This window comes from Lytechinus variegatus, chromosome 3, assembly GCF_018143015.1.
Source record: "Lytechinus variegatus isolate NC3 chromosome 3, Lvar_3.0, whole genome shotgun sequence".
Lineage (NCBI taxonomy): Eukaryota > Metazoa > Echinodermata > Echinoidea > Temnopleuroida > Toxopneustidae > Lytechinus > Lytechinus variegatus.
The window spans coordinates 6,157,046-6,183,725 of NC_054742.1; the positions used below are offsets into that span (position 1 = coordinate 6,157,046).

The 26,680-nt window shown below is 36.3% G+C and overlaps 1 protein-coding gene across 2 annotated transcripts; it reads right to left on the reverse strand.

Annotated features, from left to right (window-relative positions):
• Positions 1 to 514: 514 nt before the first annotated feature.
• On the reverse strand, positions 515 to 22,300 carry LOC121410079 (protein lin-37 homolog). 2 transcript variants are annotated; one of them, XM_041601937.1, is made up of 8 exons: positions 22,119 to 22,300; positions 19,531 to 19,655; positions 14,473 to 14,523; positions 10,379 to 10,512; positions 6,319 to 6,485; positions 4,766 to 4,897; positions 3,227 to 3,300; positions 515 to 1,829 (listed from the first exon to the last, which is right to left on the reverse strand). In XM_041601937.1, the coding sequence occupies exons 2-8, from the start codon at positions 19,635 to 19,637 to the stop codon at positions 1,748 to 1,750; spliced, it is 747 nt and encodes a 248-aa protein (XP_041457871.1). In that variant the 5' UTR covers positions 19,638 to 19,655; positions 22,119 to 22,300; the 3' UTR covers positions 515 to 1,747. The 2 variants fall into 2 exon arrangements, with proteins under 2 accessions (XP_041457871.1, XP_041457870.1); XM_041601936.1 differs by having other exon boundaries at positions 19,531 to 19,659; positions 22,119 to 22,299.
• Positions 22,301 to 26,680: the final 4,380 nt, after the last annotated feature.

Sequence of the window (26,680 nt, forward strand, 5' to 3'; positions counted from 1 at the left end):
GTATTTTATTATATGAAATATTTTAATTTTCTCGTCATTGTCATCTCCCTGAACACGTGGAATTCCACTACATGTATTTTAACATTTTGTACTTCAAGCAAGGAGGTCCTAATCGTCAAATTACAAGCTCTGCTTTTTAAATAGTTTGCCCTTCATATTCTCATCTAATTGATATATCTGTCTCCAATCCAATCGTTCAATTGTATAACATTTGTCTGATTTATTATGAATTATGGTGATGTATTGTATTATTTTATTATCAATGATTTACTGTCTTTCGATGGACGTTACATTGTACAGTGTATTTGATATTTTATGAGATATGAAAATAAACCAAACTGAAACTGAAATTCGTAAAAATTGTATTGTATAATTCAAACAATAAAAAACTAAAGAAATAGTGAGTGAGCGACATCATCAACTCTCTCATTTGGATGTAACTGGCTCGTTCATATAACTATTTTGTTAAAAATCAGCGAAACTTTGAAATGTCATTACTTTCTTATTTTACATCCGATTTTGATGAAATTTTCAGCATTGTGCTTGTCTCATTTTTCTCTATTGATTCGAATCAACATTTTTCTGAGGTGGCCTTGACTGGACTTTAATACTGAGCATGCGAAAGGCGCTCCCTATATGGGGGAGTTTTTGCCCTCCCGCGCAAAGCACAGAAGCTCTGATGTTTTCTTCGAATTGTTCCTTGTCTGCTCCCGCTCCTCTTACATTCTCTGCCTGTTATCAGGGGGGGGAACCAAATAATTCCCGCACTAAATTTAGAATCAGTGGCACTGCTAGGATTTCATTTAGTTAGGAGGCCTTTGAAATAATGAACCTTATTTTATTTTCGGATAAACGAACCTTCGGATTTTAGAAGCCTACAGAATTGCGAACCTTCAGAATAGCATACGGACTAATGAATCTTTGGAATTACGAATGTAACCCGAACCAAGAGACATAATAATCAATTGAAATTAACTAGTGAATATAATATTTATTATACAATATAAGGATATCAAATGAAAGAGATAGATATTTGTGACGTACATATACGTATGTGTTGTGAAATAAATCACATTTGTTTGTACACAAATAATTACCTCGTGTTTTTTGTACATTTTGTATTCATATTAATTCTAGATTTTCTTAGGCTCCACTATATGATGAATATTCATGACAGCAGTGACTGCCAAAGTTTTTGAATAATACATGTAGAAACTCCAGAATCCATTATATGATTAAAATGTCCATATCACTTGACAACGGATTTGCCAACCCGAGATCTCATTTTCATCCACTACATCCTAATACTTTGTAAAATGGCTTTTACACTTCCATCTTGGGGCTATTCTTTAAAATGATCAATCTTTTTGTTTGACAACATCCCATCTTCTTTCTTTCTTCACTTCATGAACTGCTTGGAACATGATGAATTGAGAGCATTACAATCTTTTATATGAATTAGAAAACAGATATAAAATTAGTTCTTGAAGTCTCAAAATATAGGGGAAGGATTTACACATTTTAAGGAATTGGCTCTTAATATCCTGCAGCAACACAATTCATTGCTCTTCCTTTCCTCTCATTGATAATAACAATATCTTCAAGATAAATCTACATGTTTTTACGGTCAGAGGTATCTGTATAATAAACACAACTGCATGATAATGATATGCAAATTAGGGGAGTATGGTATTTAAAAATAAATTGATAACGGATAATGAAACTTGTTTAAAATTAAATGTAAGTATCACTGACGTTCATACATTGCCTTGAGAATGGCATAACTTTCACTGTATCTTGACTGGTTCAACTGTGATGCTTCTTTCCATCTGCAATGAAAAAAAGGAGAAAGTGATATTGGAAAGAAATGCAATAATACCAGGATTCAAGCTAATACAGAGTGTACCAGGAGCCTACATCAATGAACACCAGTGCTCTAAAATAGTTGTGCAATATAGAAGACAATTCACTTCTACTGCACAAGTCACTACTGCACATAGAATGAAAGAAGGAAAATTGTACCTATAAACATAACAATTATGATATTGCTTATTTTTTTTATTAAATTCAAATTTAATTCCTTTTTTATTTTTTCTTTAAAGCAGAAAGTTCCAGATGAAGACAAAGCCAAAATATATGTAGCATAATAGCACCCAGCACTTTTTAAAACAATCTCATTTCTTTCATTACCAAAGGCATTAACTGCATCCAGTATCTAGCAATTTGTACAATATTTTCAGAACAATGGTGTTTAGGGATACATGGTCATGGAAACCTGATAAGATATGAAATGAAATTAAGTTACACTTTCAAATGATAAAATTTTTGTGTCACTAATTTAATATTCATTGAGTTTGCCTTTTATGCAAAATGCCCTGTACGTTCCATGCGTGATCAATTCACACAAAATATTTAGCTTTCTTGGAGTAAAACAAAATGTTTAATCTAAGAAAATAAAGCGATTTATGAAAATAACCAGAAATATCATGATTTGGGAGGGCATGTAAGAGAATTGTATCAAACCTTCATTGTGAAAGAAATTGGATGGAATAACATTTGTGATAAAAGGCTTGAATGTTAACTTTAATGTTGACCTCAAAATAAACTTTGACCTTACCATATATGTGACCTCCGAACACATTAACATGCAGGTGTCCTAAGTACACCTACAAAATTGTACAACCCAAGTTTGGTATAAAAGTGATTTACAGTTGCAGAGTTATGTGTCATAACATGGACCTCAAAATGGCCTTACCATGTGACCTCTGATTGCACCATGACATGCAGGTCTCCTCAGTACATCAACAACCCAATTCTGGGAGAAAAGTGACTTATGGTTGCAGAGTTACGTGTCATAAGAGAGTCTTGCATGTAAACTTTAATGTTCACCTAAAAATGACCTTTGACCTTACCATGTGAATTTGTGAAAAGTTACTTACAGTTGCAGAGTTACGTGTCATAAGAGAGTCTTGCATGTAAACTTGAATGTTCACCTAAAAATGACCTTTGACCATACCATGTGACCTGCGACTTATACATGTACATAGCGTGCAGGTCTCCAAAGTACATCTACCATCCAAATTTGATTGAAAAGTACCTTTTGGTTGTAGAGTTATGTTCCATAAGAGAGTCTTGCATGTAAACTTTAACACTGACCTGAAAATCAGCATAGTACAGTGTAACAAAGCAAGCTTCAAACCAAAGTGAATGAGAATGAAAAACTTACTTGTTTCTAATAACTTTCCATCTTTGTAAGTGATCCTTAAGTAGTGTTTCTTTTGAAGGTGCTTGAGATAAATCCTGTTAACAAAAATAACATAATTTTAAAGAAATATGGACAATTTCTCAACGTTTGAATGGGAATGAAGAGATACAAATGATTTGTGTGTGTCGCTAAGGCGAGCACATAATACGCCCATCTGTAACGCGGAAAATGGAGCTATTAGTGAAGCAAGAAAGGTGAAAGATGACGACTTCAACTTTGACCTTCGGACCTCAATATCAATAGAATTGCTAGGATCCATGCTAGTATCATACACACCATACAAGCATTATATGAGCCTAGGTTAAGTTCAACTAAAGTTATCGTATTAACAAGGACTTCAGAAGGATAAGACAAAAACATGTCACTGTGATCTTGACCTTTGACCTTTTAACCTCAAATCACTTGGCTTCCTGGGATCCATGCTAGTATCATACACACAAAATCATATGAGCCTAGGTTATGTTAAACTAAAGTTATCGCATTTACAAGGCCTTCAGAAGGGCAAGATGAAAACATGTCAGTGTGACCTTGACCTTTCACCTTAAAACTAATAGGCGTCCTGGGATCCGTGCTAGTATCATACACGCCAAATTACATGAGCCTAGGTTAAGTTAAAGTTGTCACGTTTACAAGGACTGCAAAAGGGTACGATGAAAACATGTCAGAGTGACCTTGACCTTTTGACCTCAAAATCAAAAGGCTTCCTGTAATCTATGCTAGTATCATACACACCAAATTATATGAGCTCAGCTTAAGTCAAACTGGAGTTATCGCGTTTACAAGAAAAACTCGATAGACGGACGGACACCGAGCATGATACAGTGTACCATAATACGTTCCGTCTAGACAGGCGTATAAAAATCCTACACATTTTTAGTGTTTTTGACTCGGCAAGTAAAACTATGGTGAGATGAATCCTCTAATGAATCATCATCCTCATCACTATCATAACCACCATCATCATCATTCATTACAATAATCATCAGCAGCAGCAAAAGCAGCAGCATTATCAAGATAATTGTCAACAAAAATCATTATCAAAATCATGATCATTTACATTACAAGAATCACCCTCATCATCAAAATGTATTCAAACAAAACAACATCTTCCTTTTCTTATGGAGCACCTCTAATATTGATGATAAATCATGTGTTCTTTAGCTCTTTTGGGGGTTGAAATGTTCAATATAAGGCAGGGCATTCATGCTAAACCATCATTCTAGCCGATGAAAGCTTGGTGTGAATCGGTAAATATGCAAACAATAGCATTGCTGAGAATGATTTTAAGAAAATACATCCTCTTTCCAGCTAATAGGAAATGGGGTCAAAGATTCTTCAGTAATATTTATCTTATTAAATTTAATTTCTTTTTCCTTTTTCATCCTACAATATGTGGTGGACCTAGAGACACTCAGAGACTTAAGACAATAAGACATCTAGTGTGTGTAAGACACACAGAGAGAAAGAGAGTACGAGATGGATTGGTGGAGGCAAACTTACTGCATGTATATCTAAGGTTTCTTGAGGCTGTGGTACAGGTGATGGTATTCTAGGGTCTCTTGAAAGTTCTTCAGTCATCTCGCTCCCAGTCTTACTTGGAGATGGTAACCTATAAATGAGTCCATTCTCAGACTGAAAAGTGAAAATAAGTAACATCAAAACGTTCTCAATACACTGTACAATACAGTGTACAGCTAAAAACCATTTGAAATGCAAATTGAAAAGATAACAAAGAAATTTAATCTACTAGAGGAAGGAAAAAGTTTAACATCATGTCAAGTATTGATAAACAAGGCAAAAGCAATTTTGTGTCTTGCCCACTTACAAAAATAACCAGAAATATTGTGATTTGCGAGGGCACACAACAGAATTGTATCGAAACTTCATCGTGAAATGACTGGGATGGAATAACACTTTTTAATAACAGTCTTACCCATAAACTTTAATGTTGACCTCAAAATGAACTTTGACCATATACCATGTGACCTCCGAACACAATAACATACAGGTCTCTTAAGTATACCTACAACCCAAGTTTGGTCGAAAAGTGACTTACGGTTGCAGAGTTGTGTTTCATACATGTAAGAGTCTTGCATGTAAACTTTAACGTTGACCTGAAAATGACCTTTGACCTTACCATGTGACCTCTGACTGCAGCATAACATGCAGGTCCCCCAAGGCCATCTACCATCTAAGTTTGGTCAAAAAGTGACTTACGGTTTCAGAGTTATGTGTCATAAGAGAGTCTTGCATGTAAACTTTAACGTTGACCTGAAAATGCCCTTTGACCTTACCATGTGACCTCCGACTGCAGCATAACATGCAGGTCCCCCAAGTCCATCTACCATCCAAGTTTGGTCAAAAAGTGACTTACGGTTCCAGAGTTATGTTTCATAAGAGAGTCTTGCATGTAAACTTTAACGTTGACCTGAAAATGACCTTTGACCTTCCATGTGACCTCCGACTGCAGCATGACATGCAGGTCCCCCAAGTCCATCTACCATCCAAGATTGGTTGAAAAATTACTTACATTTGCGGAGTTAGGTGTCATAAGAGTCTTGCATGTAAACTTCAACGTTGACCCGAAAATGATCTTTGACCTTACCATGTGACCTCAGACTGCAGCATAACAAGCAGGTCCCCCAAGTCCATCTACCACACAAGTTTGGTTGAAAAATTACTTACAGTTGTGGAGTTACATGTAGGTGTCATAAGAGAGTCTTGCATGTAAACTTTAACATTGACCTGAAAATGACCTTTGACCTTACCATCTGACCTCTGACTCCAGCATAAAATGCGGATCCCTAAGTCCATCTACCTTCCAAGTTTTGTTGAAAAGTGACTTATGGTTGCAGAATTATGTTTCATAAGAGATTTGTATAAATTTGTATTGGAATTATCAAATTGAAAGTCTTGAGATTTCATTATTCAGTTTGGGACCAGAGGAATACATTGATAATTTAGATCTATACATCAATATGAAAATCTAACCAACTGAACCATCAATAGTATTATAATCAACCACTTGGCTTTATTTCCACTTTTATTCTTACCATATCTGAATCAGGTAAAGGTTCTGGTGATGGTGACAAGTCTCTCTTTGGTGTCTTAGCATTTGGGGTATTATCCATCCAAGCACGACAAACAGGGTAAAGTGGTGCATTAGTACGGAAGTTAGCAAGATCAACGCTACGATCAAAAAGCTTCATCACAAAGGAATCTAAACAATGGAGTATGAAAAGCAATGTTACATGTACTTCAAAATAAACATTAAATTTGGAATGAAATAATGGACTTGTACACATCAACTAATGTGGGTCTAATTTTATACCGTAACCCGACCAAAGTGAAACCTGAGACTTGTTTGACCACACAAAAATGTGCTGACAGACCTTAACTTTCACTGTTTTTTTCTACAATGGCCCCTTTGTTTACTGGCGAATACAACAGAACATCACCCATATTATTGGAAATATTGTGAGCAGTTTAACCAAGACAGGGAGGAAAAAACATATCTGACCGGCCCATTTTACCCCTTCTATTACGGCAAAAAGATTTTTTTTTCATACTGAGTATAATGCTTATGCTTGTTTGTTCCGCATACATTCGTAATTCCGAAGCTTCGTAATTCTGAAGGTTCGGTTATTCTGAAGGTTCGTATTTCCGAAGGTTCGTAATTCCGAAGGTTCGTCAATCCGAAAACGAAATAAGGTTCGTAATTCCGAAGGTTCGTCAATCCGAAAACGAAATAAGGTTCGTAATTCCGAAGGTTCGTCAATCCGAAAACGAAATAAGGTTCGTAATTCCGAAGGTTCGTTAATCCGAAAACGAAATAAGGTTCGTAATTCCGAAGGTTCGTTAATCCGAAAACAAAATGAGGTTCGTAATTCCGAAGGTTCGTCAATCCGAAAACGAAATAAGGTTCGTTAATCCGAAAACGAAATAAGGCTCGTTAATCCGAAAATTAAATAAGGTTCGTAATTCCGAAAATGAAAAATTATTCATTTTGGTAACAAAAACGGTGTTGTCATTACAAGATTACACGATATTATGCAATGACGATCGATGATACCTGCATGTGTTGTGGCCAAAAGCATGTATTTCATTAAGAATAGGCGCCCTGATCAAGCATAGGCTAATTTCGATTTTATCTGAGCAATGGCTGCCCAAGCAAACGGTTTAAAGATGCAGGGGATCAAGTGTGTTGGTCGCGTGCGAGTAACCTCTACATAATAGGATTTGTATTGGAGGGGATGTCATTTTTAATAACAGCTTCTGCTGGTAATAAAAATAATAATGATCCTTGTGAGATGTTGAAAAGCGCGAATCGCAAGCTCAAACTAGAAGATATTTCATGTAACAAGACGTGAACTTAAACATTCTGAGCAGTTTTTTTAATCGTGAGAAAGATGTGTATCTTTCTAAAGAATTAACTCGAGGGCGAGCTGTAATTTGTTTATATACTGACCTGGGGCCCGTTGCATTAAACTTTTTACCTGCGAAAACTCAGGTTGTTTTTACCGGAGTTTTTGCCCTGTGCTAAAGTCAATGGCGGAAATCAGACTAACCTTAGTTTTAAGTTTTTACCAGAGTTTTCTCAGGTAAAAAGTTTTATGCAACAGGCTTCTAAGTAATCTTTTAAGGACTGCATTTAGTGACTCATGAATAGAATATATATCTCACGAACTAAATAATGAGAGCGCGAACCACAAGCTTAAAATTTGTGATAATTCCACCTGAAAACTGGACATTTTATATTTTTTTGTAACCAGGAATAGAATGAGTTCCTCAATAAACAATACTTGATGCCAGCGAGAAACGTGAGCCAAAATTTTCCGATTTTCCAACCTGAAAACTGGACATTCTAAGCATTCTTGTAAAAAAAATAATAGCTGGGAGAACAGTTTTCAGAACTGAAGTGGCTTCCCTGGGTAAATAATATTTATATCATTATTATCATTCTAGGCCTATATACATGAAATTTCCAAAAGTTTGAGCACGTGATTCGCTCGCAATTTACATCTCACAAGGATGCCCTTTTAACAGTAATTGACCAAAAAGGCGAATTTTACATCTTCAGATTTGATTTCTTTCCCCAAAAACCGCTTGCTCGCTACGCTCGCAGAAATGAAACGTAAATATATAATTTATCAATCAGTGATAACTTAAATTTTTTTTGCTCAATTCAATTATTACAAAACACACAACCTCTTTACACAGATGATAATCTCATGGTGAAAACATACGTTTGCACCAAATTGCCCCTATTGGCCCCTTTTTTTTGCTTTGTCCCCCCCCAAAGGAAAATATATTCCGCCGCCACTGGTTGAAACACGCCTCGTCTTCATGGCGAACTGCAAAAAGTTCTTTAAATGTCCCCTTTAGATCAGGTCAAAATTTCTGTTTGCGATCTTGCTCGCAGTTATTATCTAAATTTAGTTACATAGGCATCTCGTTTTGAAGATCACAAACATATTGCCCATCATATTAAAAAAAATATATAGCTCGTGCTCGCATTATTTAAAAAGGGTTTAGTTTGTTATTACACATTTACTTTATTTTATAAGAATAAAGCTAATTATTGACTGTTAGGACTACCCTTTCAAAAAAACAATCAAAAATCAACTTTAAGCTGCCGATCGAGGAAAATGTGGCTGAAAAAAATATTGCCCCCCCCCCTATTTGACGAAAGTTGGATCCGCCGGGAGGGAGGCAGGGGGCACTTGCACCCCAAAAATGAAATAAAAAACAGGGAAATGAATATTTTCCAAAATGGGAAAGTTCCTTTTTTAAAAATAAATATGCCGTTTTTCGTGTTTTTTCGGAATAGAATACTCTTTTTAAGGTATACAAGTTAAGTTTTCAGGCTGGAATATTGCAAATTTTCAGCTTGCGCTTCGCACTCTCATCCGATTGGTGAAATATGCATCCTAAAGAGGTCACTAAATGCTTTCTTTAATAGGTTCCTTTTCTGGTCAGTATGTTTAAGCTGCGTTTTGCGCTCGTGTTAATTTTTTAGTTAGATGCTCATCTTTTTAATGACAGCAGAAATCTGCTCGGATTTTTAAAAACTTATTTTCATTTTTTATTGAAATACAAGTTAGCTTGTGATTCACGCTCGCAACACCTCGCAATTATGCCATCTTAAGAATAATTGACCCCAAAAAAGTTTTACAACTTCACCTTTGAATTTGTTTTACCAAGCCGCTCGCTCATTACACTCTATCCCGAAAAATAAAGCCTAACTATATACGTTTTGCCATAAGAAATCATTTCAAAAAAGGTTTTTCTCTACTCAATCACTATCAAACACACAATGACTTCAAGCAGATGATAATCTTAAGGGGAAAAAATCATCACAGTGTCCATTTTGAAGTATGAGTTTCATTTTTTGGCTTTACCCCCCAAATGAAAATTCGTTCGGCCGCCCTTGCCTTCCCTTCCTCATAACAATTGAACGGCAACAGTGTCCCCCGCCCCCTCCCCCTTGCCTCTGCCTCTGCTTTCCCGGTTTTCATTTTTCGGATTAACGTACCTTATTTTGTTTTCGGATTAACGAACGTTATTTCGTTTTCAGATTAACGAACCTTCGGAAAAACGAACCTTATTTCGTTTTCGGATTAACGAACCTTCGGAACAACAACCTTATTTCGTTTTCGGATTAACGAACCTTCGGAACAACGAACCTTATTTCGTTTTCGGATTAACGAACCTTATTTCGTTTTCGGATTATCGAACCTTCGGAACAACGAACCTTATTTCGTTTTCGGATTATCGAACCTTCGGAATAACGAACCGTCGGAATAACGCCACAAATGTTCGGATTAACGAACCCTTTTTCGTTTTCGGATTAACGAACATCGAGGTATAGGCAATTTACGTGTTTCGGAATTACGAACCTTCTGAATAAAGAACCTTCGGAATTACGAAGTGTAACCGTTTGTTCTACTAGAATATATACAAAAAAATAATTTACCACCATAAACAATAATCTAAGCTAATCATAAGTTCTCAAAGTGAAAAGATCAAAGTATATTGACAAAGCCTTGTATTGTGATACATGAACACTATCAGGATATTATTAATTCATATAAATGTTAAACTAAGACTTACTACGTGTTTTGGTATTGTCATCTAGTTGTTCAACATCTGAGGAATTAAGGTCTCTTTTCTTCCTCTTTTTAGACTTGGATGGAGATTTAGTGACTGGGGTGGCTTCAAGCTCTCTAATATCATCCCCAAATGGCCTACAATCAGAATAAAACAAAAATATCATCAGGCATATACAGTTGTCCTCAAAATTATTCATACCCCTTGTGGAAAAACATTCTTTGGTAGATTCTTTACTTGTAAAAGCTATTATGATGTAACTTTCTTTGTATCTTTTGTCTGCTTGTTGCTATGCATGATTTGACATATAAGCTGGCAAGTCTTCATTAGCATAATAATAGATAGGGTCGAAAGTTATTTTTTGCACTTGTTCAGAATTATTCATACCCTTGCCAATACCTAAACAAAAATGTCCTTTTATGACAATGCGCATTATTTTTACTGTCTGGGAATGTGCTATTCTTTGTTCTATAGTTATTTCAAGATGTTCCAATGAATTAAATACCCTCTTTGTTAAACAAGCCATTGAACAATGATGGAAAATAGCATCTTTCTTAAAGGGTATAAATAGAGGAAAGCATTCTGGATATTCTCAGTCTCTGATAATCATGGCCAAGAAGAAGGAGCTCAGTGAGGACCTACGGCAACGTCTTGTGAATGCCCACATTGAAGGAAAAGGTTACAAGGCCATTTCAAAGCAGTATGATGTCCCTGTGGCAACAGTCCAGAGTGGAATCAAGAAGCACAAGAGGTACAACACTGTGAAGAACCTTAGTGGGCGTGGCAGGAAGTGCAAGGTGTCCCCTAAACTTGCCAGGAAAATCTGCAGAGAGGTCCACAACAACCCCCGGACCACAACCAAGGCCCTACTTGAAACGCTTGACCGGGCAGGGACGAAGGTGTCCCGGTCCACCATCGAGCAAGTCTTGCACAAAGGAGGTCTCCATGGACGCAGGCCTCGGAAGACACCGTTGCTCAGGAAGAAACACCGGAAGGCTCGACTGGCCTTTGCTAGAGGTCATCTGAAGCAAAATCCAAGCTTTTGGTCAAACATCCTGTGGTCTGATGAGACGAAGTTGGAGTTATTTGGCCATATGGATGTTGAATACGTCTGGAGGAAGAAAGGGGAAGCATACAATCCAAAGAACACTGTGCCAACTGTCAAGCATGGTGGTGGGCACATAATGCTATGGGGATGTTTCTCTTCTAGTGGCACAGGGAACCTCGCTAGAGTCAAAGGAATCATGAAAAAGGAGGATTACATCCAGATCCTTGATGATAACTTGAAGGAATCTGCCGAAAAACTCCAGCTTGGCCCCAACTGGAAGTTCCAACAAGACAATGACCCAAAGCATACCGCCAAGCTGGTGAGGAAATGGTTCAAGGACCATGATGTCAACGTCCTAGAATGGCCAAGTCAGAGTCCTGACCTGAATCCGATCGAGAACTTGTGGCGAGACCTGAAAGTCAGTGATGGCTAGAACCTGACCCAGCTTGAGGCCTACGCCAAGGAAGAATGGGCCAACATCCCGCAGGAGACGTGCAGGAAGCTTGTGGACACTTACAGGAATCGTCTAGAAGCAGTCGTAGAGAACAAAGGCTATGCTATTGACTATTAATGAAAGACATTGGACTCAGAAAACCTAGGGTATGAATAATTTTGAACATGACATTGTTTGAATATCTATGAATAAAATACCCCTGAAAAGAGAAATTTCTTGAATTGTGCATTGTTGTTATTCTTTCACTAGTAGGTCACACATAAATCTTAGAGAAACTTGATAAAATGCATTCATTTCATCACAAACATGAACAATCACAAATATCAACAAGGGTATGAATAATTTTGAGGACGACTGTACAATAACTTGACACTTCTCAGGTCTACTGACGTATGCCCTATCTGTTGAGATCCCCTGACGCCACTGACTGGTCCTCTAAAATTTCTTTTGAAATATACACTGTAGGTCTGATGAGGTGGAAATTTTTAAGGTCATTCTGAGGGCTATTCCTATAAAGGCATGTCATCAGGGCCCTATCTTGCAAAGAGTTACGATTGATCCAATCAATCGTAACTCTTTGGAAATCCATCAGTGTCAAACATGCAATTAAGGAAATTTGCACAATGTCCTTTGTAAAAAAAGAGAAGCACAGTTAATTTTCAAGAAAACAATGAATGCACATGTAAATCATAATTAGAAAATATTTTGAACAAACATGCATAATAGATGTTGATGTTGCTAGCAGTCCATAGTTGTGATTGATTCGATCAATAACAACTCGCAACAAAGAGGAACGTTTGATTTGTGTGACACCAAAGTTGGGAGATCCCATACCAGATTTAATTCCCCATTTCCTACAATGTATGCTTGATAAAGTTCTTATGATAGTCTGTGTATCAGCATAATGTAGTGTGCGGTCAGTGTGTTGATCCCGCCTGAAATTGTGCATCATATCTTTAATTCTCTTTCTTCCTTCTTCTTTTAGTCAAAACCGATTTGATAATATTTATTTGAAATGACAGCCACTTTTTAATAGCAAGGGATGATGAGACTTATAATGGAGCTCTTATCACCATTATCTTTTCCCATTGGAAAGTCCGCTAATTGGGCGCTATGCGACTTTTCAGAATACTAATTCTTGTACAATGTAGCTACTATTGCAAGTGCGCCCAACGCACCCCTGCCAAATAAGGAAAGGGGCACTTAAGTGACTTTTCAGAATACCAAAATGCTAATTGACTGTTAATTGAGCTTCAGAATACCACCCTAGGTCTATATACTTTTTCTAAGTTGTGCTGTCATTTCAAAGACTTAACCTTCGGTTAAGATTTGCTGTTGAAGGTGCCACCATGAGAAAAGCGGCGCCTATACTCTCACTATGCTATGCAGGTGATACAAAAATTAAATGATCTAATTCCAAATAAACACAATTCTCGATCATACTGTAAATTAATATTTGAAAGCTCTCTTAACCGCTGCATAATTTTGTTCCAAAATCAAAGTTATTGGGCATTCAGAGAATAAACAAAATAACAAATTAATGTTTCTTCTTCAGTTTTACAAAAGGAACACAATCCTGAATCAATTTTGTATATTTTTAAAAGACATGAATTAACTCCCCAAATTCTGTGAATGAGCCGAAACTGAAACCATCTGTTGTACATTTCTGTGGAATATTCTAAACTACAGACCAGACATCTTGACTGTAGTGTAATGACCATTTAATTTTGTGGTCCATTTATCTACAAACTTCCTTTGCTACCTTTTAACAGATACTCACTTGTCATAAATATTCCTCAATCTTTTTTGTCTTTTAAAAGAAAAGTGTAAAGGTTTAAAATGTTGAAAAATCTTGAGAGACCCTTCAAAAGATCATGGAAAGACTAATAAGAACTTTGAATATTCATCAAAGGACTGCTAAGAGGTCACCAAAAGACCATTTTCTTGAAAGACTGTTTTGAACTGTTTAGAAACATTTTGGCACTCACGAGGACCACAAAGGCCATTGAAAGATCAGATCCATCAGGAATCGTGAAAAACCTCGGAGATCTTTGAAAGTTCGATGAAGGACCCTTGAAAGATCAAGCAAGTTTCATGGTCATGATCTCTCAGAGCTCTTTCAGGGTCTTCCTGAGCCATTCCATGGAGATGACAAAGTTCAGTGATCTTAAAGACTGGCACTGTATACCTTGCCAATTTTTGGTCTTTCAAAGATTGTTTAAAGGTCTCCCCTGTGTGGAATGAGGGCCTAATCTTTTGATTAAAGGCGTCTTCAGTAATTAAAGTATGCAAATTTTTAAAAAGAACCTCACTCATCATCTCTCCAGCAAAATTTCCGGCATTCCCCATTGTTTTGCCTATGCTAGGATAGGAGGAGTAGCATGGACCATGTACATGTATGCATAGGATATTCTTACAGAAAGACATATTATTATCTAGATTGTAGCAGCTGATATCAAACAGATAAAGAGAAGGGAAGTGAGATAAGAAGAGGGCAAGTTATGCGAGAGAAAAAAAATTAAAGAGGGATTAAAAACAAAACATGGAGGGTATGCCATATTCTCTATTTTTTGTGGGGAGCTATGTTTTACTTACCTATCAAAGTCCTGTTCATCCTTTATTGTTATTTCATCATCTAATGGCAGACTGCAAAGTGAGTAAACATGATAATTTAAAATCAAGCTTGTCCAATATATGTCAATATGACAACACATTGTATGTGGTCATGACCCATGAATGCTATTCATAGAAATCAAAATCATTTTTTTTACTAACACTTGCAGATACACCTGTGTATGTGGCAAGCTCAATAGTATATTTTGTAACACTGCAGGCTTCTACAAAAAAAAATTGTCACTTGCCCAACAGGGCAACTTGAGCAAGTGATGAAAAATTTGCTTGCCTGATAGAAAAAAACTGCTTGCCTATAAATTTGTTTTATAATTTTTTTTATGACAGCACTACTCTTATTTTTAAAGGTCATACAAAGTAACAACAATTGAGAACCATGTACAGTATAAAAGATCACACATTTAAAAGTTTATTTTCAGCAAAGGTAGGCCTACATGTAAGTCATTACGTTTATTTTGAAAAAAAAAAGGTTTTAAAAAAACCTTCACCAAAAAATACTAAAATTTCTTAGTTTGCATCTTTAAATCCACAAAATGGTTATCTGTTTGCCAAATTTCCTTAGATTTGTTTTGATTTAGTTAGAAACTGCAAAAAAAAGCCAGTGAAAAATATTCAGCTCTTTATTGACTCTGAAAAAGATTGTTTTATGATGTAAAAAAAAAATCATCAAAAGTGGAGAGGCTAAAATTTCACATTTTGCATCTTTAAATCCATGAAATCACCATTTACTTTAAATGGATATTTCCTTAACATTTTTTGTTTTTAGATGGAAACTATCACGAAAATTATTAATATTCACCTCTCCCTTGTTTTTTCTTCATCATTTTATGATGTTACACCCAGTCAATAATTTTTTATTGTAGTCCCGCATGTATATTTTCATGTTTTTTTTAAAAAAAAAAACACCATGAAAGTCTACATGTGGGACCAAAATAATAAAAACATTACCGAGTGTAACATTATCAGAAATCAGAGTCAAGAAAGAGTTGAATATTCTTCATTTTTTCAGTAGTTTCCAACTAAATCAAAACAATTTTAAGGTAATATGGAAAATAGATGGCCATTTCATGTACTTTTGCAAAATGCGAAATTTTAGTCACTTTTGGTGCTTTTTTGGGGGGAGGGGTTTGCATCGGCAAATTGCGCAAGATGGTAGCGCATGCGCAGTCATTGCACACACAGAACGTAAGATGCAATGGCACAGATTTTAGAACGAGGTACCTGACGATAAATAATTGGTAATTGGCACTTATTTTACATCAGTTTCCATTGTTTTTTACTGGTTTGACATAATATGAGAGATAGTTGTGATTATCTAAAATATATTGAAATTTAGAGGGTCTACTGATATTTTATTTCCAAAACAACCACTTGCCCTATCGGACAATTGATTTTGAGAAATGCTTGCCCGCACTTCATTTTCACTTGCCCCAGGCAAGCGGGTTTGTCGTGCCCTGACATTGAGATGTTTTCTATAATGTAGTGTATAAACCGTATTCATGTAGGCCTACATGACAACAAATTGTTTTGAATTGGAAACATGCTTAAATGTAATTCATTCTATCAAAATTGATACGAATGAATAAATTGAGTAATTTGAATTTATTTGGTGTTATTATGTTTATGTTACATCAACCATAATCTTGAAGGGCAATGGATCTTTTAATAGCTTACAGTAGTTCTATAAAAAAAAATGTGTAGAGTTTGTATGTATTTTTTGAAACCGACTTGAATTCAGCGTGGATCTTATTTAATTGATTTTGGGGGCCTGATTTAAAAAATAACATTACCTACCGTTGATATGACATGCTAAGCATTTTAGATTTCGTTCGAACTGTTTTAGATCTACTTGTTAAAATTATGTCGCTTTATGTCAAAAGCATGTAACAACTTACATTATTTGCATGTTAATTAAACAGATGGTCCGGGCTGAACATATGTAGAGCAAAATTCACAGAGCAAAATGCTGAAAATTTCATTTAAATTTGATAAAAAATAATGAAGTTATTGAATTTTAAATTTCCTCAATATTTTGTGAAAACATTTATATGCACATCGTCATGATAGGTTGGCTGAGGATGTCACATCGCTATTACATGAAATCATACATTATGTAAATTCTTCATTTTTTTAAACGAATGCATATTGATGTCTCCATTATGATGAAATAAGTTGCGGCAATATCAATGCATTTTATAAGTTGTCAATCCAATTGTCTTAGTTCTTGGTAGAAAAAATTTAAATAAATCTAATTTCATATAATAAAATATAAAAGAACAAGTGGGGATGACATCATCAGCCCACCTAATGAATATTCAAAAAGACATGCCTAGAACTGTTTTACCAGAATAATGCAAATCTTTAAAAAAAATTCAACATCTTTGTTAATTTGTTATCTGATTTTGATAGAATTTTCAGCATTTTGCTTTGGGAATTTTACTCTATTTCGATATTGAGATATAAATATATCTCTCTAGCCTGGACCATCCATAATAATATGTAGGCAATTAAAGCAGGTGATTGTAATTCCCAGGCTTCAATGGAACTTAGGATTTTTATATAGCCAGACACTCTTGTTATGTGATGGTAGAGTGAATCTTTGCTACATGTAGGTTTGGAAACCCAAGGCAGGCTAGGGCTACAGTTGCGTACGTGTACCGCCTATAGACTATGTATCAACGGTTGGTACTCTCATGTCCAAGTTTCATGAATCAGATTCATAAACTTTCAAAGTTATGATGGTAACAGATACCCCCAACTTGGTCAAAATTCATTGACACTAAATGACCTTTGACCATGGCCATAGATTTGAAACTAGGGCAGGATGTTCAGTAATACTTGATATACTTCATGTCCAAGTTCATGAACTAGGTCACACACTTTCTAAGTTACATGTATGCTGTCGTTTCAAAAACTTAACCTTCAGTTAAAATTTGGTGTTGACGCTGCCGCTGCCATCGGAAAAGCGGCACCTATAGTCTCACTCTGCTATGCATGTCTGACAAAAACTAATGAAATCTTTAAATTTAGTAAAAATGAATGTTTATCATTTAAAATTGACTATCGGTCTATCAACCTATAGTATACATTATCAAATTTACCCGCCTACACTAAAATCAATGAAGATGATCGAAGAATGCAGCTGGTAGAGCGCTCACAAGGACATCTCTGCTATTTCCACAAAAATTCTTGTTACCATGGCAAAAATGTTTCCACCCACACCAATATCAATAGGCGGCTATGCTTTACAATAATGGACCTTCATGTCACATTTGAAGATGATCGGAGAAGAAATACAGCTGGTAGAGCGCTCACAAGGAAACCTCTGCAGCGGCGCAACGAGGCCAAATCCATAGTATCCATACAATTACAATGAACACGTTCCAACTAACCCTGATCTCCCCAACTACACCCCTAAAATTTATTGTGATGTATCATTTACACAACAATTTGAGATGGTAGCCCTCCTTCGGGCAAACACTTGGTATGGTGGTTCGAATCTAACAATTTTCTTTTAGAAATATAAAATTAACTTGATATTGAAGGCCTGCCATTTCTTTATAAAGCCGAGAAAATGTAATACATGTATATCAACGTTATCAGTTCGGGAAAATATTTAAAAAGTATAAGATGTTATTTAAAACAATAAGAAATTATGAAGATCTATATTGAAAATGAGGATTTTGAAATGCTCTATAACATTAATGCTATATTTTCATAAATTTTTGCACTTTGTATCACTCATCAAAATGACTGATAATTTGTAATATTAGCGAAACTTGCTGGTAAGTTCAGTATAAGTTTGTAAACCGATAGTCAATGTAAATGAAAACATTCGTAGCCTTACTAAATTTTAACAATTCCATTGGTTTTAAGGATTTTAATATCACAGACATCGTGGAGAGTGAGGAAAACGATGCTAACAGGGCTGCTAGGCTCGAAAATCTGATTTAACTCTGCCCACTTTTTTTCACTGAGTTGGAGGGATTAACGTATGTGCAGTTTATGCATGCACACAGGTGCCATTAGCATTTCATTTGTTGAGAAGCTGCAAGAATAGCAGCAGCAAACCAGAGGGTCACACCCTTGATGCAGGCATGGTAGACAGCCTGTAATTCCAGTAAGCAGAACCTTTCCAGACAGACTCTAAACTTTGATTTTATGATCTTATGTAAACATAAACCAAGACTGGTCTATTAAAAAAAGGTGAATATTTGATACCTTGATTTTCTTTATAGACCGTGTTAGCATTGATACCAAATTGGCAATTCCATTTCTAATATTACAACATCATGTTCAATAATAAGGACAGAATATAGGATTCATTTGCTATTTCTTGTCTATATTGAACAGGACATTGGTGATTCAATGTCTTTGTAAGATATTTTCTTATGATATGATCTTGAACAGGAGTTGTATATATATGTATATGATATTTTGAATAATTGTTTATCAAAGTAGGACTATTTATTGAGTTGAAGTTATTCAATTGAGTTTTACTGAATAGTCTTCACAAAAGACTTTTGTATTCATAATTTGTTTGCCTTACATATTACGAGGGTACTGATTACACAGTTATACAGTAGGAGAGTAACCTATGGCATAGATAAGTGGTTATGATTACCTGGTACTGAATTAATTACTAATTTATGAACGTCATATACCCAGGTGAAAATTAACACCCGATAGCCGACAACCAGCCAGGTTTTTGATATCGGTGTTGATTCATCTTTTCTTTGATTATGATCGCAACACCGAGATCCTTCTGGAAAGGGTCATTTCTTTGACACCTAGGTAGAACTCTTACTTTATTGGTCAGTTTTAACAGAATCATTCTAGAAGTACTGTTTTCATAAACATATAAAAAAGGCATATCTGACCTTGGTCATGTGACCTTAAACTTGCACAGGATGTTCAGTGATACTTGATTACTGCAGGCACTGTTTTGCATTACATCTGTCTCACTATATAAATGTTATAATGCACATTGTAAAAATAAAGTTTCAAAATATTTTTACATACCTCTCATCAGCTCTTTCTATAAGATTTTGTAAAACTCCTTCAAACTTAACACGAGCATGTGTCACTTCAGTAGTTTCTTGTTTTATCTTTATGGGTGTTGACAACATTATGCTTCTTGTGAGATCCTGCCTATAGCATGAGAAAAGAAATTATTATGATAAAATACTACAACAAATTAAACTGTGGGTGGCAATGGGTAGGCATGTGACAAAGTCCCAGACATATTTCACCCTTATAGAACTTCAAATTTTCAGCCAACAGATACAAATCTACTTAAACCTAGAATTCTAATTTGTCATGAGGACGAATTAGGTGATCTCTCTCTGATTCTAATGATCATGAATACGATCACCATGTTTATTTAGATCAATATAATCATCATGATGAAAACTTAATGGTCATTCTGAAAAGAATGTGTTGATACAGTGTAACTCTTGAAAAACGTGAAAAGAAAAAGTTATGTGACAGATATATACACATATACATGTATTTTATATTTTAATATGCAATATTTTAACTTATACTGAAGCAGGGGCTGGTTATATGATTGAATGACAATAGGGTCATTCCATCTGGATTCACCCAGTGGTTGCACCCGACCATCTCAAAATTCGTTGTAAATTGGTACACATAAAATTCACCATGGCCCACGCACAAGCAAAAAAAATTAGTCAAATCGGTCGATCGGTTCTCGCGCTACAGCCCGCCCTTTTCTCCTTGTTTTGACAAAAATGGGCGTGACCTTCAACTTTCAATGGCCATTGCGTCGTAAAGTGTTGACCAATTTTCTCGAAACTGGTACCATTTAATAGGAAATTCAGAGAGGAATCCAAAACATGCATCAAATAATGTCTTGGAGCGATTTATAAGGTAATGACCCTTGACCTTTACTTTGACCTTGAATTTGACCCCCAGACAAATAATTTTTTAACTTGATTTTCATGTATGTTAATTATTTGTATGATATTGACAAAATATGTTAAAACCAATGATGATATTTTATTTCTTCACCTTTTAAAACTCTTCCAAAGATACCATGAAATTTCACTCTAGTCCCACATACTGATATTCATGTTGGTATATTGTTCACAAGTTACATGATTTCTTCCATCTTAAGTCACAGTATGCAAACACATGAAAAGAAATTAAGTTCATCAGTTCACAAATGAAACATTAAACATTAATGCTCATGAATAGGTATCTGTTTAGGCATTTTGACGTTCAGCAATATATCATACATATATATATATATATGTATATATATTCTTGTTAGTAAAGTGTTTACTTTTATCATCAAATTGTTGAGTATATGCTTATTTAAGGCTCCCATAATATACATATATGATACATATTGCTGAACATCAAAATGCCTAAACAGATACCTACTCACGAGCATAAATGTTTAATGTTTCATTTGTGAACTGATTTTTTTTTTTTTTTTTTTTTTTTTTTTTTTCTAATATATTAAGTATACTTTTCATATTTCACGACATTTATTTATGCTTACCTATAATAATTTGTATTGTATGATATTATTGTTTGTTTTGTATAATATTATTGTTGACACTGTTGAAAGTGTGGTATGCTTGATATGAATAAAAACCTTGAACCTTGAAACCTTGAACCTTAATTTCTGATGGCAATAAGGACCTAATTTCGGGCCTGATTCGCCGAATTTCAATCTCGTCCGCTCCATCGATCAGATCTCAAGGTATGTATGTACCCCGGCCGTCCGTGAGCGAGGTAGACAGAGAGCCGTCAAAGATCGTCTGCGCATCGATAGAACTTGACTGAGGGTCACGATATATGAACGAGCATTAATACTGGAAAGTGCCATATCGAACACGCAATCAAAAATTTTTTTTAAATGAAATTAGTTAGCAAACACCAATTTATTACAAAGATCTGCTCAAAATCGATATAAGAAAGCAAACAAAAACTTAGAATTTACTCATGAGATGATATATCATGAAAAAATTACACCAACTCTTTCTTACATCATTATAATCAAGAATATTTTTACCCATCCATCGCGCGTCCGGAATTATGATGTAATTTGTCACGCACGAAAATAATTGTTTTTCGCGGAGGGGTATGCGGCAAGTGCGGTGCAAAGAAAACGGTTGGAAAATATAAAATAATTTCATTATATTCATAATTTTCAGAATATTTGGAATAGCAAGGTATAATTTTTCTTCATTGTATTTCCTCTAGTTGTCATTTTTAAAGCACTGAAATAAAGGTGTCCTGCAATAGGATACACTGCCATACTAACTAGTGAAGTGGAGTGGAGCCTGCACGAACTTCGCCCGAGGTACCCCAGAACGGTTCGACGGCTCCGACCCGCTTCGCGGGCCGGAGCTCCCCGAGTTATTCACTCCCATTACTCCACTCACCAATGAGTTATTCACTCCCATTACTCCACTCACCAATGACAAGACAATGTGATTGTGACTTCATAATGGGATATGATAGTAAAATCACAAAAATTGTTTATAAATCACCAGAAAATCTGTTACCATTAAAACTCTGTCTATTTTATCAGTCGGAGAATGAATAGCTAAAACTAATTAATCAAGACTTCTTACCGGATCGAACTCAAATGAAGAAAAAATAGCACGTTCTTCGGATCGGGAGATCGAGAATCATATTCGTATTACCGCTACTCGTATAGCCAAAGATACTGCTACTGAGCGGAGAGTATGGAGCGCCGCGTCGCGAAGCGCTTCCCGCGCTCTGATCTTTGGCAACACTGTCTTGTTAGCAGTACTTTCATTTTGCTCACTAGCTCACTCTCTAAAATGTCGGCGATATTAAAATCCTAAAAACAATGTAATTATTGAAATTAAGTAAGGCTATGAATGTTTATCATTTACATTGACTATCACTGTAAACAATACCATTCGAGTTTACAAGCAAATGTGGGAAAGACTACAGCTTCGAATTATCAGTCATTTTGATGAGTGATACAAAATCCCTAAAATATAGCAGAAATTCGATACAACATTGCAAAATCCTTATTTTCAATATTTACTTAAAGTTTAATATATTGAAAAAGCACTTCAGTACATTTGCTAGAATTTTTCCTAACTGATCTTAACGTTGGTGGATTTTTAATTCTATTATGTAGTTGTTGTTTTTTTAGGAAATGGCAGGCATTTTAAATCCGGTAATTTTTTGTTGTATATTTTTGAAAGAAAATCGTTGAGATTCGAATAACTTACTAATTGTTCGCCCCTCTCAAACCGTCCCAAAAAGAAAAAAGGGGGGAAAGGAGGAGAAAATGAAAAGAGATTGAGGAAACGGAAAGAAAGGCAGGTTTGTGGGTTTTTTTCTTAAAAGAGAAACTCCACTCTTGCTCTAAATTTATATGAAGTTTACTTCCGTGTGCGCGGTTGATGACAATATTGAAGTTTTCCATTGTTTCCCCCCCCCCCACCCTTTCTCTAACCCTGTTTTTCCACCTCAGCTACGTGTTTCTTGTCAGTTAAAGATAAATTCCAGTTTTGGTAACGATCTCAAAATGACTTTCTACAGAATCTAATATAATGACCACCCAAGTGTCTGTTTGTATGAATAAAAAATATGTGCCAAAGGATTCTGGAAGAAATTGTGTAATTGCTGAGAAATAAGCAAAATAAGCGCGGATTCGGTCACTTCCGTCGGGTCTTTATTCCAGCAATAATAATACACTGTCCCACGTGTGCCTATCTGTGTTGGTGATCTTCAGTGTGAACATTTTTCAGCGTAGATTTCAAGATTTCACAAAGTTCAGTTTATGTAACTGTACCAGATCTAGATCCTCAATGATATACTGACAATTATTAAGCCTTTTTTTACAGACTTTCTCATGAAATCAGTGTTTACTGCAACTACTGATCACGTGTGCATGGTGTGTGTCAATCTTTAAAGCAGTACAACAGGTGAATTATAGAAAAACGAAGATGTTGAGAACTTATAAGTCGCAGAGTGGGAGAGGTCCGGGCATATGGGCGGCGGAAGGGGGGGGGGACCTGCCGGCGCCCCCTACATTTGAGGTGGACCCCCCCTAAAATTTGATGGTCCCCCTAAAAATTTGGTTGATAACCGGTTTTTTTTTTCTTGTAAAAAATTGGGTGGTCCCCCCCAAGATTTCGGGGCTTTCGCCGCCAGTGGGCCCGGGGGGGGGGGTGGCAGTCAAATATATTGCTGTATACACTGACCAAATAATTCCAAACCCCTTCAAACACGTACCCTTAAACGAGTTTTTCTCTTTGTGCAAAATGGCCCTCAACAATTAGGTTTCGCGGGCTCAGTATTTGGGCCCCTAAACAAGTTGTCGCCAGAATATGACCCAAGGGGGAAAACATACCCTAAACACGTTTGGCTAGTCTTAAAAAAAGCTTTGGTAACATATCGAAAACTTGAACAGAGCGTGTACTGGACAACATAGCAGACGACTTCTGCTAACCTCGCGATCATCGTATCGGTCATTGCGTGCGTAGAGCAGAATCGCGGCTTTAGCATGATATGGGGGAAATCACATTACAGAGGGATATGTTCAGCGTTGAAAAAATTTTGAGCCAATTTCATCGTTGTTAAATTTGAACGATTAAAACCTCATTTTAAAGCAAAAGTTACAAACAAAACTAGTTTTCAGACATACCCACTGGCGTAATCCCGGGGGAATGTGGGATATATATCCCCCCCACGTCGAGGAGGGGGGATGGCCTGTACAAACACCCCCCCCCCCCCCAATTTTTCACGAAAGAAATGAAAAACAAAAACAAGAGATAATTGTTTTATCGGTGAAAATTCTTCCTAAAATACCGCTTAACAAATAATCATAAAATGCAAATAAATAGCCAAACGAAATACTTATGTCCTTATTAGTCATTGAAGAGAAACACCCGTTTCTTCCAATTCATCAATGTTGGGGTCTTTGGGAAGGGATTAAGATGGAATTTCAAAAAAATTGAATGTAATCTCTTATAAAGCCATTAAACCATCATGGGGTAAAAAAGAAAATAATATTGGAGGGGTATTTGCCATATGGACATACAGTGGCGTAACTCCGGGGGGGGCATGGGGGGCACTAGCCCCCCCCCATCGGCTGACAAAAAAAAAACGGGGAAAAGGAGAAAAGAGGGAGAAAGGAAGATACACGTAGTAGGATAGTATTTTTCATTATAATGTTATATTATATTACATTACAATTGTATTATGTTACATTACATAAGAAACATTTTTATCCTAACTTTATGAACCATAATTTGCTCAGGGCCTATGTCTTCATTGTTCCTGGTGCTCACATTTGACGAGATATATATAACATTATTATTATTATATTAAAACATCCCGTTTTCAAGTCGATATAAACCAAATATAATTCCTAGCACTTGAGTTATCATTGTTTTATGTAGTGACATATGCTTCTTTTTCATGACTCAAAAAATGATTGCCTTAAGGTCTTCGTATATATTTCCTGTCCGTGATTACGTTCGCATTAGTGGATTGGTGAGATATGTCTGCTCTTCATGAATTCCTAAAATCAGTCCTTAAAATGATCCCTTCTTCTGATCTGAATATCAAAAATTTTCAGCTTGCGCTTTGCGCTCGCATCATTTGGTTAATGAAATACGTTTGGTCCTAGTTAATTCCTACAAAGAAACCTTAGAATGCCCCACTTCAGGTCTGAATTATCTAAATTTTCAACTCGCTCTCGCAATATTTGATTAGTGAGATGCGTATGATAATCATGATTGCAATGACTACAAAATTTATTTCATGTGTTCAGATGTAATTCTAATAAAATCAGCAAGCGCTTGGCACTCGCATTAGATGACTATGGTGAGATATGCATACTGGTAATGGATTCCTAAAATATATTCCTTAAAATCTCTCTGTTGGGGTCAAAATATACGAAAACTTCAGCTCGCGCTTCGCGCTCGCATTGTTAAGCGAGACAGGTACCTATCATGATTACACAAATTCGATTATAATGTGTCCCTTTTTAGGTGTGAATATAAAAAATATCAGCTCGCGCTTAGCGCTCGCATTATTTGATCAATGAGATACATATCCGTTTAATGACATTATCCTTAAAGTCTCTATTAGGTCAGTATAACTGGCAACTGAGCACGCTCATCACTCAGTGAACCAAAAATTTTGCTGGTGCCCCCCCCCCCATGCCGTGACCCACGGTACGCCACTGTGGACATATCAATCTTAATATTCCTTGAATATCTAAAAACATGATTGCGAAAACCCCAAAATATTTCAGTCATCCCCCCATCAACAGGGATTTACGCCAGTGGACGTACCTGTGCAGTGGTAATATCATGCACCCCCGCCCCCCCCCCCACTCAGTGTAAGTTATTTAGGGTACGCCTATGATCATTTCCTCCCTTTAAAAACACCCCCTTTCGAAGGTCTGCCAAAATTTCTGTACCCCCCCCCCCCTTCGAGGGTTTTTCACGGGCTTTTTCTGCCTTGGAGACCGGCCGGCCCCTAAATCCGAACACTGCTGAAAGTACCCCTATCTCAGGTGCACAAGCTCATAATTCCATGCAACAAAAGGTCCGTACTGAAATAATCCTGTATTATGAGCTTTCCCGGGGAGCTTTCAAAACTAGCAGGAATTTGATCCAGGGTTTTGATCAATTTTTCTATGTTATTAAATATATTTCATAAACCCCTATTAAAATTTCTCAGGAGTACAAAGAGAGAAATACAAAATAACACCCCCTTTTAAAGAAATCTCCCAGGGTCAAAATACAAATACACCCCCTTTTGCTTACAATTCGCGGGCCGGACTTGTCCCATTCTGCTGGGCAAACCCTTCACTCGGCGAGTTAAGGGTCTGAATGTGCAGCCTATATACTCATGCCTTGTGTACTGAAGGCTCTTTCGCCCTGTATTGGAACAGCAAGTTTTGTATGTGCTAGTCTTTGCGTGGAGGCACACTTGTTGATCAAAGTTCCAATTAGGGTCTGTGCCTGCAGACTAGGACTGAAGAGACCAGAAGCAATCCTTCACTATGCCCATATGAAAAAAAATGTTCAGATATGCACCGCTGATTTTCTCCAACCATTACGTCGGTACGGGTCACTGATAGATAAGGGAGAGATCATTATGGAAGCAGGAGACCGTCAAAAACACGGATATACGT

Bases quoted from the DNA above. Each gene is read 5' to 3' on its own strand.
- LOC121410079 (XM_041601937.1), bottom strand. From the start codon at position 19,637: ATGTTGTCAACACCCATAAAGATAAAACAAGAAACTACTGAAGTGACA. The intron at 14,524-19,530 runs GTATGTAAAAAT...CTCACTTTGCAG, and splicing joins ATAGAAAGAGCTGATGAGAG to TCTGCCATTAGATGATGAAA. The intron at 1,830-3,226 runs GTAAGTTTTTCA...TTTTCATTGCAG, and splicing joins TGGAAAGTTATTAGAAACAA to ATGGAAAGAAGCATCACAGT.